Source organism: Octopus bimaculoides, chromosome 4, assembly GCF_001194135.2.
Source record: "Octopus bimaculoides isolate UCB-OBI-ISO-001 chromosome 4, ASM119413v2, whole genome shotgun sequence".
NCBI lineage: Eukaryota > Metazoa > Mollusca > Cephalopoda > Octopoda > Octopodidae > Octopus > Octopus bimaculoides.
In genome coordinates, this window is record NC_068984.1 from 57,895,489 (window position 1) to 57,915,662 (window position 20,174).

The 20,174-nt window shown below is 33.1% G+C and overlaps 1 protein-coding gene across 1 annotated transcript; it reads left to right on the plus strand.

Moving 5' to 3' along the window:
* Nucleotides 1–408: 408 nt before the first annotated feature.
* Nucleotides 409–16,698, plus strand: LOC106874707 (protein FAM151A). The gene is made up of 4 exons (XM_014922527.2): nucleotides 409–735; nucleotides 3,146–3,304; nucleotides 4,308–4,531; nucleotides 10,649–16,698. The coding sequence occupies exons 1-4, from the start codon at nucleotides 609–611 to the stop codon at nucleotides 11,780–11,782; spliced, it is 1,644 nt and encodes a 547-aa protein (XP_014778013.1). The 5' UTR covers nucleotides 409–608; the 3' UTR covers nucleotides 11,783–16,698.
* The last annotated feature ends 3,476 nt before the right edge of the window (nucleotides 16,699–20,174 follow it).

Consider the following 20,174-nt stretch of genomic DNA (forward strand, 5'->3'; position numbering starts at 1 on the left):
GAGATTCTGACAATTAAAGAAACTTTGATGATCAATGTTCACCTTTCAAATAACAGTTTTAAAGTAAAAATTAGCTGTAGTTTAGCTTGGATTCGGGCTCACTTTCCGTTTACTGTTTGGGTAATTTCTCTAATATTACGTTATTTAATGCCCTTGAAATAAGTGTGACCTTCAATACAGATGAGAAACAAATCTCCTCTTGGATAGGAAGCTCGTGTATTGTAATAACATTCATCAGAAGTACAACGTCGTAAATTAGTGGATATAAATAGAAACATCTGTATTGTAATATAACACCCGAACTAGTTATCCTTAATCATATCACTATTTTGGGGTGAAAAGAAAATTAAAAGGAACAAAATAAAGAAACGAAAGTTAAAAATAAAAATCACCTGCTTGAAAGTTTAAAATATGTAAGGGAGATAATTACCAAGATTCATTTACAGCAGAAATTAATATTTCCATCTGCTTCATTTAGCGACGTATTTATGACTTACCTGGAAACTAAAATTACTGATTGTTTAGAATTTTATGCATATTTTTAGATAATGCCATTCCTAGTGTTAATCGTGAACTGAAAATCAAATAATTACAACTCAGGTGTAAAGATGGCGACTGATATTTTGCAAACGAAAATTTCACAGTTGCTAGGTCAAAGATACTTCAAGAAGTCTGTATTAGTGCGGTTTCTTTTATTTTTGATATTACTTATCATATGGATCTCTGTTAATGGAGGTAAATATAGCTTTTTGTGTTGTTAATGTTAAGGAAATATAACTAATTAACCAGTTGATCCACTTGATCAAAAACATACATATCACACGTACGTAGTGTGCATGTTTACGTATGAGATATTTAGTCCCACTTAGCTCCGTCCGAGCGGAACTATGATCAAAACTATTCTAACCGTGAACACCCCGTCTTTCTTAGAAGGTATTAATAGGATCACACTGTTCAATGTGTTCATTTTTAAGATAGTAGGCTGCGGTTTAAGGAAGATTTGATTGCTATTTCTAGAAAGTCGAACGACTACATAGTAGCCTCTCATGTTGAACATGTTGCTCATCTATCAATTACAATTAGTTTTGATATTAAAACTATTTCAGTTCTCATAATTTTCATAATTTTACTACAATTACTTATAAAAGATCTCCTTAATATAACGAAATGTCATTTACATTAATTAATGTAATTCACAGTAAACCAACATCATCATTAGTATTAAATTACATTTTGAAAAAGGTAAAAAAAATTAGTCTAGGGTTTGTGCAAAGCTTCGTAATCATCAGGATCTTTTTTTCTTTTTTCAAAATGATTGTACAATGCCAGCCAGAAATTCTTTGCTCCATTCTATTCTTTGTTGGCTTTTTTAACATCGTAGTCTATTACCATAAGGAAATGGATAAAGAACGCTACCTGTCCGTCAAACTCTGTAATTGCACTTCGAATTTGTTAGCTTCTGGCATTTTCAACTATAACTTTTGTCTCTACCTTTAAACCCACGATGAAAATATATATGCACTACATTTGTTGGCAACTTAAACTATTTCAGTTCTAAAAAGTGCGGGCAACTTTATGAGCAGGCTTTAGATAGAGAATATTTCGGTACTACTAAAGCAGCACGGTCCCGAACGCGCAGTGGCACGTCCGCGCTAGCTAGTCGTGAGTGGTCGATCCTAACCCTAACCCTAACCCTAACCCTATCCCTATCCCTAACCCTATCCCTAACCCTAACCCTATCCCTAACCGCGTGTGCAAATGAATACGTGTTTAGGGTTAGGGTTAGGATCGACCACTCACGACTAGCTAGCGCGGACGCGCCACTGCGCGTTCGGGACGGTGCTGCTTTAGTAGTACCGAATATTTCAAATCGAGATCACTTTTCACAATTATGAACCAACGAGATAACTTATACATGGTTGCCCGACCTGTAAGAAATAGCAGTCATCTCTTTCGAATTGCCCCTCTACCGTCTTAAAACTGAAGGACGCACTGGATAATATAGCCCCTGGCTATTCAAAAAATAGAACTTTTCATGACGGAAATTTATTTGGTTGATCATGCTTGACTTGACAACAATCAACTCAAACTGATAATCAGCAAATGTTTAGTTAAAACTTTACTCAAATCAATTTGATCTTACAAAAACTATCAACTTCTTAGACCATGATAATTATTTCCCAACTTGGTGGCTCAATAAAATACACATTTGTGGAATATAAAATTAAGTTTTAACAAATCTAAACTGTTTTTATTTATTCATTTTGTAAATTGATGTCATTTGTTTATTTCCACTAATAAAGCTTCTAAGTAACTGGCTTCATCAATCTACTAGCTCCCCAAAATATTGGCCCATCTACACACTTTCTCTTCCCTCAATCTCTTCTTCCATTACTACAGTAGTTCCTTGATCTCTGAACAATCCAGCTTTGTACTGCCACAGTCAAAGCCCACATAATATACTTGCCACCCCTTTCTTGTTATCCCTACTTTGTTGTATTCCTGCTAACCTTGGACTAACACTTTGACCTCAGTTGATTCCCAAACTGCGTCTCCCTGAAATTGCTTTTCTCCTTTATGTTCAGAATGAACAGTAACTGCATCGACCTCATCAGTAGAATAGGCTGCCCTCTGAGGATAAACAAATTAAAATGAGGAATCAAAGTGACTGTTGAATTAGCTAACTTTAAAATCCACTATGACTGAATGGTCATAACTTGAACAATTTTGATTATCAGTCTACACAATCAAGGTTGTTCTGAAGAACACTGGCAGAATCACTTTTGCAATTATACGATTTCCCTTCTAATATGATTTATGTCATATAAATCCTGACAGATATATGGACCAGATTCAACGAGTGTGCAAAACAGCAATTAGCTTTACTTTAAAAAATCTACAAAATGCTCAGTAAATGCTTGAGACTGGCTGTCTATAGGCTCATCACATCAAATAATATTTCTGTCAGGTTTTTATCTAATGTGGGACGGGATTTTTATTTGGGCAAAAATTAAAACCTGGTAGTTAATTTTTTTCAATTTAAGATTATTTTTCAAAACAAATTTTTACTCTCTATCATATTAAAAAAGCAAAATTATATTCTGTCTCTGTGCTAATATATTTTTTATTTTTCCTTTTTTTGTAGGACTTCTTCCTGGTTTTCTGCGTCACAGACTGCCAATATTGCGTGTTGGACCAGAATTGAATATATTATATTATTTTGAAGAAGCAGAGAGAGATGGTAGCAAAATCAGATGGTCACGAGCAACAAATACCCAAGCAAAACTTAAAGCAGCATTAACTGGTACATATATGCTGTAATTACAATTATATTAGTACAAGTTGCAGTGAATTTATTTCAACTACATTATATTACTGAAGATCAGTTTTTTTTTAATAAAAATATTCTTAAGACTTAAAAAAAAGATAGTTTAGGTTCATCATCATCGTTTAACGTCCGCTTTCCATGCTAGCATGGGTTGGAAGATTTGACTGAGGACTGGTGAACCAGATGGCTACACCTGATTTGGCAGAGTTTCTACAGCTGGATGCCATTCCTAATGCTAACCACTCCGAGAGTGTAGTGGGTGCTTTTACGTGCCACTGGCACGAAGGCCAGTCAGGCGGTACTGGCAACGGCCACGCTCAAAATGGTGTATTTTACGTGCCACCTGCACAGGAGCCAGTCCAGTGGCACTGGCTACGATCTTGCTTGAATGTCTTTTCACATGCCACTGGCACAAGTGCCAGGAAGGCGACGTTTGTAACGATCATGCTCAAAAATCGAAATAAAGAGAAACTCTGAGTCATTGCAGATTATTATTGAATTTACTGATATGTGAGGCTGAACTCTGTGCAATTTCAGTTTGAATTGTTTTGAATTGTTTGAATTGAATTCAAATGAGGGTAGTAAAAGATTATCTATTTTAAGAACTTCACTACTCCAAGTCTTCTCTGAGATTGAACTGACTTACAATGTGGAGCTTAAAGTTAGTGTATTAAAAATATGTAAAAGAGAAAGATGTTCCACATAGCACCAATGATTTAGCATGTTGAGAAAAAGTAGATGGAGAAATGGGGTGCAAAAGTGATAGAAAATGAAGAGATAGGACTAAGCATAGAAATGGATTAAAAATTGGAGGTTTTCTCTCAGTCAAAATTGTTATTGGATGCTCTGCTTTTCTTCAAATTATAAGCTAGTCAAGAGGGCAGAGGCAGTGTTCATAAATTTGCAGTCCTTTTTGTAGAATGTGATATTTTCTGTTTGTATTTACAAAGTGATAGTGTTCAAAATATATTTGTTGCAGGCAAGTATGATATGATTGAAGCAGATGTGATCTTAAAAGGACAAGGAACGTCAAAACAAGCTATGACACCAATTGTATCTGATTTACCTGCAGTTGATAATGAATTCACATTAAAGATGTGGTTACAGCAAGTGAAGAAGTTTACAAAAGGCATTAAATTAGACTTTCGAACTATTGATGCTGTTGAGATGTCACTACAGCTATTGAAAAGAATGAAGAATGAGGTAAATTTATTTATTTTGTTTTTTATCCATTTCCCTTACTAAGTATATTCTGCTTCTTTGTCTTCTATCTACTGAATATAAGCATTCTTATTTTTGTTCCACTTGTTGAACATATCTATTCAGCCTTATCAAAGTGACCAATTTTACAAAGTATTTCTTCTGGTTATGACATTTTCAATGGATTAGATAAAAATGTTGGTTAGTCATGTTACAACTGAAACTGTCACTATGAATTAACAGTCATGAGTTTGGGTTGATCTTCAAAATAGTTGATTTTATGTCAATGTTTGTAGAAGGTGAGGATTGGCATAGTACCTTTTCTTGCTGGCTGTAATCAAGATACGAGAAATGTTTCTTGATATGGTTTTATTGTCCTCATTGTAACAAATAAGTTTAAGGTACTATTTACCTTTACCATTACTCAGTGGTTTCATCATGACTAGGTCACAACAAACTTTACCTACATCTACTTTTGGGATCAATCAAGACAATCTTATTGTGCGGCAAGTCTTCACTTCTTTTAAGGTGTCTGTTATTTCTTTTTTACTTCCTCTTCTAAAAGACTTTTATATGAAGGATGAGGACTTTTTCTCCTTTTGAATAAGGAATAAGGATATGTGTTAGATCTTGTTCATAGTACCATTTGCATTTGATATCTATATTAGCAGCACAAAGGAGCTTCTTCTCTATATGATTGCTAGACCTGCTGTAATTAGTAGTGAAATTACTCTCCCAATCACACATTTAAACTTAATATATGTAGGATTAAATTGCCAAATGCATCTGACAATTTAGTCCTAGATACATTATGTTTACAAATGACTGCATGGTCATAACTAGAACAATTCTGATTATTGGTCTACACAATCAGGGTTGTTCTGGAGCTAAACAGTTACACTGGCAGAATCACTTTTGCAAATACCTGATTATCCTCCTAATATGACTTCTACAGCTGAATGAACTGGAGCAATGTGAAATAAAGTATCTTGCTCAAGACACAGCCTTGTCTAGGAATTGAACTCACAAGCTCATGATCGTAAGCTTATGCTCTAACCACCAAGCCATGTGTCTTCACAGAAATTAATATCATTTTACAATCTTATTCTATATCTGAGTAGTAAGAAACATCAAAAAATGTAAACTTAGTAGATTAATTTCTCTCTTAAGTAAATCATCATTATCATGGGTTGAACGGTTTGACCAGATCCATCAGGTCCTAGTATTGCATATACTCTAATGCCTGCTTTGGCATGGTTTCTATTGTTATATTTCCTTCTTGATGACAACCAATTTATAGAGAGTACTGAGTGCTTTTTTGTGGCACCAGCTCTAATGAGGTTACCATGCAGCTTGCAAGACCAAGGTCCTTGTGGACTGAGTGGGTTTACCGTAGAGAGGGAGACCACTTTATGTTAGGAGATGAGAAGGTAAAGTATGAGCAAATATACCAAAACAAAACATGCTTCTTGCAGTAGAGGGGTTACATGACAATTCACATTATAGAAGACAGAGTGAGAGTAATCAGGCTAGAAGTAGAAAGATAAAAATAGTGGGGATGGGGTGCCAGGTAGATCCTCAAGGGGAGTGTGGGCGAGTTGAGGTTGCAAAAGTGTTTGAGAGAGTGAGAGATGGGAAATTGGTGAGGGGTGGTGTTGAATATAATGAATGAAGAATAAGAGTTGATGGCTGATAAGTAGCAAAGTTAGGGAAATGTATGTGTTAATTGTAGAGATCAAATAGGGTTGAGGGATGGATATAGCGACTGGAAAAATAATGGATGGGAGGGGTGATCTATGATACATATGGGTTAGGGTAGGTAGGGAAAAATAGGGGATGAGTGACAGTGTAGAAAAAGTGGGGGTGATGAAGGGTAGAAGAATAGTAATAACCACAAATAAACTGTAATGTCATTGTTATGTTAATATTATTTTTTTGATTTAAGGCAGCAAGCTAGCAGAACTGTTAGCATGTCAGGCAAAATGTTTAGTGACATTTCATCTGGCTTTACATTCTAAGTTCAAATTCCACTGAGGTCAACTTTGCCTTTCATCTTTTTTTGTTTGATATAATAAGTACCAGTTGAGTACTGGAGTCAATGTAATTGACTTAGTCCCTCCATCAAAACTGCTGGCCTTGTGCCAAAATTTGAAACTGTGATTGTTTCTTGATTTTTGCATGTTTGTATGAGATATAAATGATAGGCATAATGAGAGAGGATGAAAGAGAGATGACATGGTGGGGCAGGTAGCAAGACATGGTGGGGCAGGTAGGAGAAGCAGGGGTAATTCATGCCTTTTCTTAACTAAAAGTATCAATTCAGATATATTTGTAGAATATTCATAACCAAGTTTAGCACAATTTTCTACTAATGTTTACATATAGAGCTGAGTGATACAATTCAAGGATGGTCTTCATATAAAACATGAAATGTTATGTAATTATATTGTGTAACACGATTTTTGTCCTTGGGTAGCAACTGTTATTTCCTATTTGCTTATCCCTAGAAAGTATGAAAAATGGCTAATATTTCCTTTAAACTTTGCTTTTGTTACATTTATTCAAACCTTAAAGAATTCCTCTCAACACATGGCTATGATGTTCCCCCACTTCTGCTCATGATCAGAGATGCACATATTGTCAGCCACTAAGGGACATACTCAAGTGGTTAAGGTCAAGGTCAAGCAACTAGCAAGAAAATCTGTGGTACTGAGCAAAATGTTTTCTGTAACGATATTTCTACTTCAGCAGCCCAGCACTGAATCTGTCTGAAATGTCAGTTTCAAAAAATTGATGTCTGGGTCAGAAAAGCAAAGTTTGAAGGGAATAGTAGTCATTTCCTTTGATTTGTAGATAGAAGCAAATGGGAAATAACACTTACTGACCAATGACAAAAAAAAAAAAATTAAAATTTTGTCACATAGTATTATTTAATATAGTAAAATCACAACTAATTTTGTTGATAGTGTGTTGGCCTGGCAGTTGAAAGGTTGATGATTTATGTTCTGTTATCAACAGAGCGCTGTGTCAAACTTTCTGGTCATATAGGCAGAATGTAAATATCAACAGTACTTGGCTGCAGGATAGGTTCTCCAATTAACTTAATCAGCTTTGCTGTTGATTTCAGTCTTGATTTTTGATCGTCTATGTACAAAGCTTTTATTTATATTAAATAATATAACCACAAGCTTTGGACACCAAGAGAAGGTGATGGTGGTGGTGGCAGGGTGAGAATCAAAGAGTTATTTTCTAGTGCTGGATTTATTCTGGAGTAAATAGTATATTTCATTAAAAAAAATAAATAAAAGCAAAGTATAGAAAATTTGCAATTTTCTTCTTTACTCTAACCACAAGTAATTGTTATGTTGATATTAGTTTTTGATTTAAGGCAGCAAACTGGCAGAATTGTTAGCATGCTGAGCAAAATGCTTTGCGGCATTTCATCTGGCTTTACATTCCAAGTTCAAATTCTGTCAAGATTGACTTTGCCTTTCATCCTTTTTTGGTTGATAAAATAAGTACCATTTGAGTACTGTAGTCAATGTAATTGACTTAGTCCTTCTCTCAAAATTGCTAGCCTTGTGCCAAAATTTGAAACCAATATTATTTCTTGATTTTTGCATGATTATACGTGATATAAAAGCTGGTCCATCACTAAATAAAACTTCTGAATGTAACCATCAACTGTACAACATGAGAAAGGCAACACTAGTTGATAATAATGAACTTCTGCTTGATGACCTAGATATGATAGAAGTTTGACTGTAATGTTTTACTATTATAACAAGAATGAAAAATCTGGGTACTAATGATTAAAAATATAAAAAATTTTTTATCTACAAGTAGGATGACCATATGAAAAATTTTGGTAAAGGTGAAACTTTAGGAACTTGAAATAATGAATTTTAGTAGTATAAGATCTATGATAATACCATCAGTCCAACCTCAAAAGAAATTGATTATTGCTGAAAAGGTCAGATTCTTCTTACATCAAAATCTGAGTGAATCTATTCAAGGTCATTCTCAAAAATTATGTAAGTCAGCTCATTTTTGTGAATTTGATAAAATTGGACTTAAAAGATGGGGGACAGATGATATGATGGCATGCATTTATCTGAGTGTTGTGTCAAAGCATGAAAAATATTTTCAGTCTGTGATCTGAATCATAATGCATGTACTGAATTAATTCAGCAATTTAAAATGCTTTTTATAATAGAAGTAGAATGAATAAAAGGTAATAATGATTTTGATGATATTACTGTGTCACATGTGGCTAGAAACCATTATACATCTCCTTAGAAATGTCAATTTTAAGGTGTTAACATTGTTAGCATACCAAGCAAAATTCTTAGTGGTATTTCATCCATCTTCATGTTCTGAGGTTGACTTTGTCTTTCATCCTTTCAGGGTTGATATGATAAATACCAGTTGTGTGCTTGGGTCAGTGTAGTTGAGTAGTTACTCTTCCCCCAAATTGTGCCTATAGTAGAAAGGATTATAAGTGTCGATCTTGTGGATATAAGCATACACCATCCTGTATCTTGTAAGACTGTATTAAGTATACTGAATCACTTTAAAATAATACATAATTCTGTAAAAAAAGTTGAAAAATTAAAAAGGAAAATTTTGCAAGAATTTATGAAATTGACATAAAAAACATACAGTCACCAATGTGAAACTCAAGAGTTTTAACACTCAAATGAAAATTATCAACTGAAATCAGATGACTATAATACCTCTGAACTTTTGAATGAATTTGAATAAACCTAAATTAAGGACTTGTGATCTCAAACTCACTGAAATTTTTGGAAAAATTGCTACTTTTATGGAAATTGATTACAGAGTATGTGAATGCTATTGTTGAAAGTCAAAAATAAAATTCATGGTTTGCTTAGTATGGATGTGATGAATAGTGATAGTTCAACATTAATTTATGAAATTGAAGCTCTAGAAACATCTTAAATAAACATCTGAAAATGCTAGTGAATTTTGTGGTAGTAGCTTGATAAGACCAAATATAAATCTATAAAAATATCTCCATACCACCCAAATCAAATAGAATTGTTGAAAAATGATTGCTAGTGTTAAACTGAATTTAAAAGCATATCTTCTAAGTAAAGCTTCCAATAATGCATACTTAAGTTGCATGCCTTTTAGTTACTGGATAATCACTCACCCAGGAAGATTCTTAGTGCATCAGCTGGATATGATCACCAGTAACAATGTCTGATGAAACTCACTCCAGTTTGATAGTGATGTTGTTGAAATGATGAACCACAAGTTAGATTTATATATCAAGCTGGTGATAATTCAGTTGTGATTATTACTATGCAGATCACTAAAATAATGATACAAACTGATTGTGAACAAAGTACAAAACTAATCATCAAGCTTTGAATGATATTCTACACTTTATTAATAAAGGTTATGATTTGACAACTAATACAGAAACAAATATGGTGTTAGATGCAGTTTCCAAACAATAAAAGAAATTAAGCCAATTTATTTCCAGGATAATATTATTGCATGCTTGCCTGTAACTGAGTCTATTTCAGATGGGTACTAATTCAATGCAAGATCAGTTGAATAAAACTTCTGAATGTGAAGGGTCACATGTCATCATATCTATATTTAAATAAACACTGACACAATGTAAATAATTTATCTATATTGCTTACTGCTATTTATTGTTAAATAAATAAACTTGACAATATTTTGCCAGTTAGACATAATCCAACTCTAGCTAGCTGCTTGTGATTGTTGGTATTCAATTGTACAACCTACATGAAACTTATTGTACACATAACTTGGGTAATTAGAAATAGTTTAGACTTTCATAACAAGTTTGACATAGGCAGTTTTCATTTGAAAGAAATTGTAACTATAAGTGATCATACTGATTCCATAATATAATATGATATACAAATATTCCTTCTAATAGATAATGTAATACTGGAGTGGAGTCAAATTATTCAAAAAATATTTTATATTTTTTAAAATTGGAAAAAGAATGTTTTTTATAGTTTATGTTGTGGTGTCTATAATAAACATGTCTAAATACCAATGTATTAGTTGTTTTTATTAAATTTATGATTTTAAAATACTTTTTTTATATTTCAGCTTAAAATCCCTATTTGGCTGCATGCTGATATCTTAAAAGGCCCTTATAGTTCTCGACTGCCTGTTGATGCAACTCGGTTTTTTCGTAATGTACGCACATTTTTCCCCACTTGTACTTTGTCTTTAGGATGGACAACTGGTTATCACACAGATGTAAGTCAAGCTGGATATACTTGGGACATGGTACTTGATATGCATGATTTAATTATACACTGGGAAATCAGTCAACCACTTGTCTTCTCTGTTCGGCTAGCCTATATCAAGAACTCAATTCCACAACTGAAATGGTTGTGTGATACGCTTCAAGCTTCATTATTGGTGTGGAATGATAATGAAGATAAACCAGTTCTAGAAGATGTCATGTATGTAGCTTACCGTTTTCCACCTGAAAAAGCCTTTTTTGACTTTCAAGATGAATATTTGAGCAGCCATCTGAAGCGTTATAGACATTTTTCTAAAAACTATGTTCATCCACTTGTTTTAGAGAGAGATCAAGTAAAATTCAATCCATATGCTTGGGTAAAAATGGGATTATATATTGAAGAGAATTCTATTCTACCTAGTTCAGAATCACTAGTTTTAAAGAGTCCAGCTGTCTATATTGTAAGCATTTCTAAACTTAAGTCTGTTGAAACTCTTCATTTGAAAGGAAGAGTTCATTTCCTTAATCGTAAAAATCAAGAAGCTATTAATGGGCAGACAGGCTTAAGCATATTTTTTCGTAGTTTTTCTTATTCAGACTATGAAAAAATTAGTGGCATTCGTTTTTTTATTGGTGTAAATGGAGATCTTCAAATTTCAGGCCAACATCTTGGGAAAAATGTTCCTGAGTTTAAGAAGAGGGCTCGAGTTACTCCTGGTTCAGCTAGTTGTTACCGTTTTGATATTGTTGACCTTCGGCATGAAGTTGTCATGGAAATAAATAGCTTGCATGATTGTGATACTTTAGAAAGTGTACAACATGAAGAGACATCACATATATCTTTGAGAGTAAACATTCCTCATGAGCTAGCACTTGGTGAACAGCCTTATATTTTAAAAATGGAAGACAACAAACGTGTAGCTGTTATTGATGAACTTGATATTCGCACTATTTACCAGACTAAAAAAAAAAAAAACATGAATAGTATTTGAAGAATTGTAAATATATTTTTTAGGTTTTATTTATAATAGCCTTTGATTCAGCTGAATCTGACTGAACCATCAAATATTTATCTCAGGTTGTTTGATATTAATAAATATTGTAACCTTTACACTTACACAGTAGACACATGTTGTAAATTCAAGCATATTTTTCTTTCAGTAATATGAACATTTTCCTTTCCAGTCATTATAGTTACTTAAGATTTAGTACAAATATGCTAACAAAATTTGAAATAATAACTTTCCACCATAAAAAGTTGTAAATCACCAAGAGATTCAACAGTGTTGGTAACCTCCAAAAGATTCAACTGTCTCATATAAGAAACCAGTCTCAGTCAAATGAACATATTTCTTTTTAACTATTATAATTGTGTAAGATTTGGTACAAATATACAAACAACATTTGAATAATAATTTTTTCACATTAAAATAAATTACACATATTAACATAACTAGTGATCTTCAAAGAATTCAACAGTATTATTTAAGAATCCATTTTCAAATGCTTAATTTTATTTAATACTAAAATTAAGCAAATTATAATCTGTAAATTTGGAGTGATTTAATAAGCACTTTAACATGAAAAACAAATTAAAACTTTTTTTTTGCTTGAGAACACTATTTGTTAAAAGTAAAATAATGTTTCTTTCTATCTTGTTTGGATAATCAATACAGTCACAATTTCTGAATAAACTGTGGCAATATTAATTGAGCATTATATATGTTGAAATTATAGTTTAATTTTGATAGAAATAATGTCTTTAATGCAATAATTTCTAGCAGGAAGAAAAACAACTTTTGCTAAGGTCCACAATGGAGCATTGCTCTCACATTGGGATGGTATTGCTGCTATACACACACACACATGCACATATCCAATGCAGCATCCAGAAAAGAGTCAAAGGGCCACCCAACTGATTATCATTAATTCATTCATAAACACTCTCCAGTTTCTATCTCAGAAGTGTGCTATCTTTACTCTCTGCTTTTTCTACTGCTACTATAATGGTTTCTGCTCATTGGAATTGGCTGGACTCATGCCAGCTCTACTTAAGCATTCCAGCCCTACTCATCTCTCCCATTCTCATCACCCTTCTTATGTCCAACCCGACCAGGTCCAGCACAAATTACTATAGCCAGTCATTTCTTTCCAAAATGTTGATCCTCTGAAATTTTTTTTCCTGCTCATAGCTTTCCTGCAGGTGTTAATTTACAAAGGTTCAGAGGGAACATTAATGGTATCAATCTTGCTAGTCTAGGAGGGATTGCAAGGCTACAGACACTACCCCTTCCTCCAGATCCAGCTAGTAAATAACAAATAATAGTAATAATAATAATAATAATAGTCAGATGATGACATAACACAGAGGTATAATTAAAAAAAAGGTATAATTCAAAGCAAAAAGACAAAAAGGGCAACCTGTACACACAAAAAATAAGAAGCTACTATGTAGGTTTGATCAAAGCCAGGTTTGATCCTTGTGATCCTTGATCCAAAAGTGCCTGTGAGTATTTTTTTAGCCAGCTAAGTCATGAAAAACTTTATTCTCTGGGACATAATCTCTCAAACATTCATAGACTGATAATGTGATCTTTACCAAAAGTCTGTCTTTTCAGCTTTCCTGATACTGTTCCAAGTAATATTCTCTTTACTGTTCACTGTAAAATTCAATAACTCCTTAGGGGTGGGAACAGCTCCTCTTGTGTCTTACCTTCTGCTTCAGTTTCTGTTTTTCCCACTTCTTTTTGTAGTTGCTTTTACACAGGCATGAGAAAGATACCCATGGCTTTCAAAAAACAGAGGTATTATTTCTCTTTCTCTATTCAATAAAGAATTGAAGTAGAGATGCACACTCCTTTGTCACATAGCTCTGACAAGCAGGCTTTCTCTATCAGGTAATTCATAACAAGAGCCTGAGCATATGAAAAAAACTGATACTGTCTTATTTATTGCTCAAATTTATTAATGTGATGTGTGTGTATGCATGTGTACTTGTGTAAAGCAGAGGGAAATGTTGGAAATAAATTTCTATGATAAAGGTCCAGATAAAAAATATTTTTCCATGTAATTTCACCTAATAAAAATGCTTTGTAAGAAAGCAGTATTGTCCAAGTATATACATAGTAGAAACATGCTGATTTTGAAATATGCATGTCTCCATTCATAACGTCATTTTTTTGGCAGATTAGATTCACAATTTGATTTTAGTTTCTGATTGAAATCACCACACTTATTTCACCTTTGGAAAAATTAAGATAGATATGATTTTGAAAAAAAAGCATGACTATCCTAACTTCACACTTTCCCTACATTTTTAGGTTTTATATTTAAATGAACAAACTACTAGTCAAAATATATTTAATTTCCATTTTGATAAAACATTTTTGTTTAAAGTTGTAGGGTTGTTTCTGTGTATCTTGATTATATTCTTTTAGTTTTTTCAATTGAGGGAAAGGTATATTATGTATGTGTGAATACACATACTATTTTCATATTCAGTTAATTAAGAAGAACATATGTCCAATATACAGACAAATTGAAATAGTCTTACATTTTTCCCTTCTTTCTGTTGCACTTTCACACATATGTACACATATGATAGGAACTTCTGCCTACCAAATTCAGTTACAAGGGTTCAGTCAGCTTTTGTTTAAATAAATTTGTTTTGAATATTTTTATATGTAAGAGATTATTGTTTCTCTTGTATGCCAAATGGTTTTTGGAACACGGACGTTAAATGATGATGATGATGATATATATATATGTATATCTATACATATATATATATATAGACACTATAACCTCATGCCGACCAAAGCCTTGTGAGTGGATTTCATACAGGGAAACTGAAAGAAGACTGTTGTATATATGTGTATATTTGTGTGTGTGTGTGTGTGTGTGTGTGTGTGTGTGTGTGTACCCTCACCATCACTTGACAACCGTTGTTGCTATGGTTACGTCCCCATAAATTAACGGTTCGGCAAAAGACACTGATAGAATAAATACTAGGCTTACAAAGAATGAATCCTAGGGTTGATTTGTTTGACTAAAGGTGGTGCTCCAGCATTACTGCAGTCACATGACTGAGACAAGTAAACAATGAAAAACTATGCCATTTTAATCCCGAGCAATGCCGGGTATCTTTGCTAGTTTGAAATAAATTTGGAAAGCTTTTTGTAAACCCCATGAACTAATAAGTGCTTGTCAGTCGTCAGTATACTATTCTAGGCTTAAATGTGATTCACAAATAGCAACAATATCAATTCATTTTCTATCCAGTAAATACAATTATTTAATTCGTTAAATGCTCAATAATCAATCTTCTTAAGTTCTGGACATAGTTTAGTAAAATAAATAAAATTAGGAGGCTCACATTATGCATGTGTGTGTTTGTGTAAAAATGGAAATGAGAAACTCAGAATAGCAAGAGAAAGATGCTTTAGGTTCCAATAAATTAATAAAACTCTAGTACATATATGCAGTACATTTTTCCATTTTTTAAAAAATCAGACACATTAACTTTAGCAAAATGTATCAGTTAAAGCCGCACATATATTCATACATCTCTTGGTTGTGTTTAAACAATCTTCTCATCTTGTCTGCTGCTATGTCTTTTAAAGAGCACAACATAGTGCTACTGGATGTATTGTAAACTTGTGATTCTTCAGACTCAGAATCTATGTACATGTTCGTTTCACCTCATTAATTTTGTAATTTAGAATATGAATTGTATGAGGAGGATTACATAACAAATGGATATATGTTTCCCTTGAGGAAAATGTTACTCTACATGATTTTAAACTTCAGTCTGAAGAAAATATTCACTTCAAAAGGGTTTAATGTTTGGTTATCAAGTCAATATTCCTCTTCAGATGTCAATATTGCATTGCAATTTTGTGTTTTTCTTTTAATCATAAAAGTAGATCACATTGTAGGAAAGGTCAACGAGTGATCTTTATAAAATAGAATAATTTCCTGTTAATATTTGAATATAATTTTTAACCATATTTCTTGATATATCTAATTTTTTTTAGCTTTGTGTTCAACTATCAATAAGTAGCCATTAAAATATGGATTAACAATTATGAATTTCTAGTTTAAAAGGAATTGAACTAAAATAAACTTGGCTGCTCAAAAGTTGATGTGGTGCATTGCTACTGTATAGAGATTTTTTTCGTCATAATGCAACAAATATATATAATTTTCTTTTTCATATGAAAATTACTTTTGAGGTATGCTTATTGGCATTAAATATCTTTAATATAGCTGCTGTAAATTCTAGTTTAATTTTGATTTGTGCAACATTTTCTAATTTTATAAAATCCTGTTTATAAAAAAGATTTTTTGCAATTTTATCAAATTAAAATCTGTTAATATATTCTTGAACAAAGTTTCACGTGTTTTGCTTAAAACTTTCAGATCTTTCAAAAACCTAATATTCAATTTTTGTAGTGGGTTTGGATAGACCTTTCTCTTTTTTATGCATCAAATAATTATTTGATTTATCAACAGTTTAAATTTATTTGTAAAAGACATTGTGATTTCAGCTTAATTTTCCTAAGGTGTTTTCCAAAATAATTTTTCTTGTATTTGTATAACTTCTACATTGTTTTGAAAAAAAAAAAAAAAATTTAATTAATTTTGAGAAGCTTCTATTTTTTAAATAATTTTAATATGTAATTTAGAAATTAATAAAACTAATTCATAAGCTGAAATTATGCTTTCTTTAAAATATATTTCTCTTCCCTGTTTAATTAGCTCAAGCAAAATAACAACATTCCATGAGAAAAAAAATTAAAATTATAAATTGTGAAGAATTCTCATTTACTACTACAATGTAGAGTCATTTCATTGAGAACTATTTTTGTACTTTTTAACTATAATGAAATAAAAAATATTTACACAATTTAATGCTTTTGAAATTAATCTTTAATTTCACTGGAGAATATTTTTGAAAAAAGTTTTAGGTGTCTTGCTTTTTACAATTAGTCTTACCTAATTTTATAACGCTGGGTTCAGAAATGCCCTCAGAAATTTTCTATCACATCAAATTTTTGTTAAACAGGAATTCATATTTTTACCAAAAAATGTCAATTTTTCCATTAAATGCAATGCTGGAATAAGAAACCAATGCAAACCAAATAGTACTTTTTATTGTTTAACAAATATATTACACAAAATGTTTAATTATGCATCTTAGAAAAGATATTTCTATCAAACTGGAGTTTCAGCTACTCAAGGAATGAACTTTCTCTTTGCTACTTTATGTGAATAAATTGCATCATGACAGTCTCTTCGCAGTGACCAGCAGTAGACAGCACCATAATGGTGTTCCACCAGTCTTGATACCTAGTCTCCATGTTTTTGATGTCTTGGTAGAATCTTTTTCCTTACTCATTACTTATTGTACTATGATTTTCAAGGAAGTAGACCAGATGACTATGTAGGAAGTGCACATTTACACTTGTGTTGCAGCTCAGTGCTTGAAAACTGGTTAATATGATTTGCATAAGTTCTTAATAATTTGATGGCTTTTGGTTTCCCTGGAAATTAAGCATGACTGCAGCAAAAGCATTCCATGTTTCTTTTTCAGTGCCATACATAGTTTCCAAAAATAGCTCGTCCTGCAATAGCCACCTAATATGTGGCCCATCAAACAAACCATTCTTAATTTTCTCACAAGACAAAACTGAAAACTTTCTGCTTAAGTATCTCAAGCAGTCACTGTCTGATTGCTTCAACACATGTTTTACACACTATATGGGGTGCCCAAGTTTTGTCTTGTCACCCATCTTCATGCTGAAGTAAGTATGGTAAGCTTTCTTCACAAAAATCTGTGATTTTGTTTCACTGCCTAGGTGTAACATCCACAAATATAGCAGAAGATATCAGGGCTGTTTTTACATTTTCTTCTCTCACAACTGGCCTTATTTCTGAAATACAAAACATATTCAAGCTAATTGTCACCTGGGAAAAGCATTTTCAGAATTGTCAACTGTTATAAAGTAAGCAGATGCAGATTTGTGATGATAAAGTTCCAAAAAGAGCATACATACCATGAAATTCTTTTCACAGTTCTTTGACCATGCTTGATGAAAAGTGACCCATGTGAATTCACAATTAAAATATTAAGGGCACATTCAAAATACTAATCTTTATAAGAAACAAAAGTTCAATAAAACATATCTCATTTAATTTGCAATGACAGTCACACTAAATCAAGTAGAGTGTGAGCATATCTGCAGACAAATTCCACAGATATGCGACATGTATGATGTCAAGGGCCACAAAAATATGTTGTTTCTTAACATCTAATTGTATAAAGGACATTTCTGTCATCATTGTGATGTTTGAAACTGGTTAGACTGAAAACAGTGAAAATTGCTCAAGTTTGATACTTTATATTTACTAAAGATATTTAAATCATGGCTTTTGTCTTCACTTTTGTAGTTGCATTTATTTTAAATGACATTGCAAAACTATGTTCTCAAGCTTATGTCAAGCACCATACATGGGTTTGCATTTGATGAATTCAAATCTATCTTTAAAAATGGTGATAATACCAGAAATGTTGGAAAATGGACATTTGAGTTTGTGAAAAATCTTGACATGACAGAGCAAAATGGATTTCCTTTTTGAATTCAGCACCCCAGAATTAGTAGGGAGCATGTCTCCAACATTAGACAACAAGAACCCTGTTCCCCAGTGTTTTAGCACTGTATTATTTTTTTATCAACTGGTTTTAAGAAAAGTATATTATTATCAAACTGTATGAATAATGCTTAGATCTAGTGTCAATGTTCGATGTTTCTATTAGACAGAGCTGTGATTTCCAAATACTGGATATTTGGGCTTAATTTGAAAGTTTGCAGAAAAAGAAAAGAAAAAAAATCCCATTCAAAAATAAAAGTATTTAAAAAAAACAAAATGTATCAACTAGATAATGGTTGGGGGATAACAGTTTACTCAAAGTAGCCACCCTAGCTTCCACCACAGCCTTGAGATGGCTCCGGAACTTGGCACATGCATTCCTCAGAGTCCTTGGGAAGATCTGTGAACACCTCCTTGATTTTGGCCAACAGCTCAGCCTTGGTGCTGCAGGCAAAGTGGTTGGTGAATTTCTTAACCACACTTCACACAGTAATCCATGGAATTACAATTGGGAGAATTAGAAGGCCGTAAATTGGGGCTGGTGAATCATAAACATTTTCCAACAACCACCTCTAACTCTTTCTGGAGACATGGCAAGGAGACAAATCCTGCTACTACACATATGGCCTTCTAGCAGCAACCCTCCCCACCCAGTGTTTGACCACAGTCTCCAGCAGCTTCACATAGCCATCTGAATTGAGGCTAAGGCCCTGTTCAAAGATGTGGGGTGACATGACATAACAATCACTGGAGAAACACCAAAAGACCATCACCATTTGAAGGAACTTGGATTTCATGATATGTAGGACATCACATGGCTTGTAGGCAAGCTACCTGCTGTTCTGAGTGTTTTGCAACTGGTCCTAGTAGAGGTTCTTTTCATCTGAGAGGAACCAGATCATCCCTTGTTCAGCAGGATACCTCAGCTTGTTCAGGAACTTCTTTGATTTCATCAAGCAGCTCTTGGCCTTGGCTGTCAGAATTTGTCCGTTGCATCTCTTGTATAAGTGGTAGCAAAAGCCCTCATTCGGGGTCAGCTTTGTGGTAGCAACTCCAACACCTATCTCTCTTGCCAAAGCCCAGATTCCTTTGCTTGGATCTTCCATTGCCTTGTTGGATGAATTCCGGTGTGCAGATGCAGTTAGAATGTCTGTTGTATCCCTTCCTGCTGGCTACAACTTTGTAGTCTCCATTGCAGTTGTCCATGTCACATCTTATAGCCTTTAGAGTGTTCACAGAGCATTGAGCAGCTGCCATGATGTTGACATTTTGATGCCCAGCAAGAATCATCATAATACAGGCAACTGTTTTCAATATTCAGATGGCTTCCAGTCCTTCATGTCAGTTAACTTTTCCTCAATTACAGTTTTAATCTTTATGCTTTCCAATGCCACTGACAGTTCACCAATACATGAAGCTGTTCCCGAAAAAAAAAAGATATAAAATAAATCCTCAAATTTAGCCTGAACACTCTGTATGTTCAATGTGTTGGTCTCTTGGTATTTTTTGACATCACTTTCTTACACTATAGAATTATCAAAACATTGATTATTGAAAATAGTAACTCAGGAATACCTTCAATGTTCTCTTAAGGATTCAGAAGTGGTATCTATCACTTAGGAACCATTCAACTATTGTGGATATTTTAAATTACTGCTGAAAAGCCAATGTTCATTAAAACAAATTAGACAGCAAGAGCATATGTACTGTTGCTTGATGTGTTACAAATAG

Excerpts from the sequence above, each read along its gene's own strand:
- LOC106874707 (XM_014922527.2), top strand. The coding sequence starts at position 609 with ATGGCGACTGATATTTTGCAAACGAAAATTTCACAGTTGCTAGGTCAA. Across the intron at positions 736-3,145 it reads ATGGATCTCTGTTAATGGAG|GACTTCTTCCTGGTTTTCTG; the intron begins GTAAATATAGCT and ends CTTTTTTTGTAG. Across the intron at positions 4,532-10,648 it reads TGAAAAGAATGAAGAATGAG|CTTAAAATCCCTATTTGGCT; the intron begins GTAAATTTATTT and ends TTTATATTTCAG.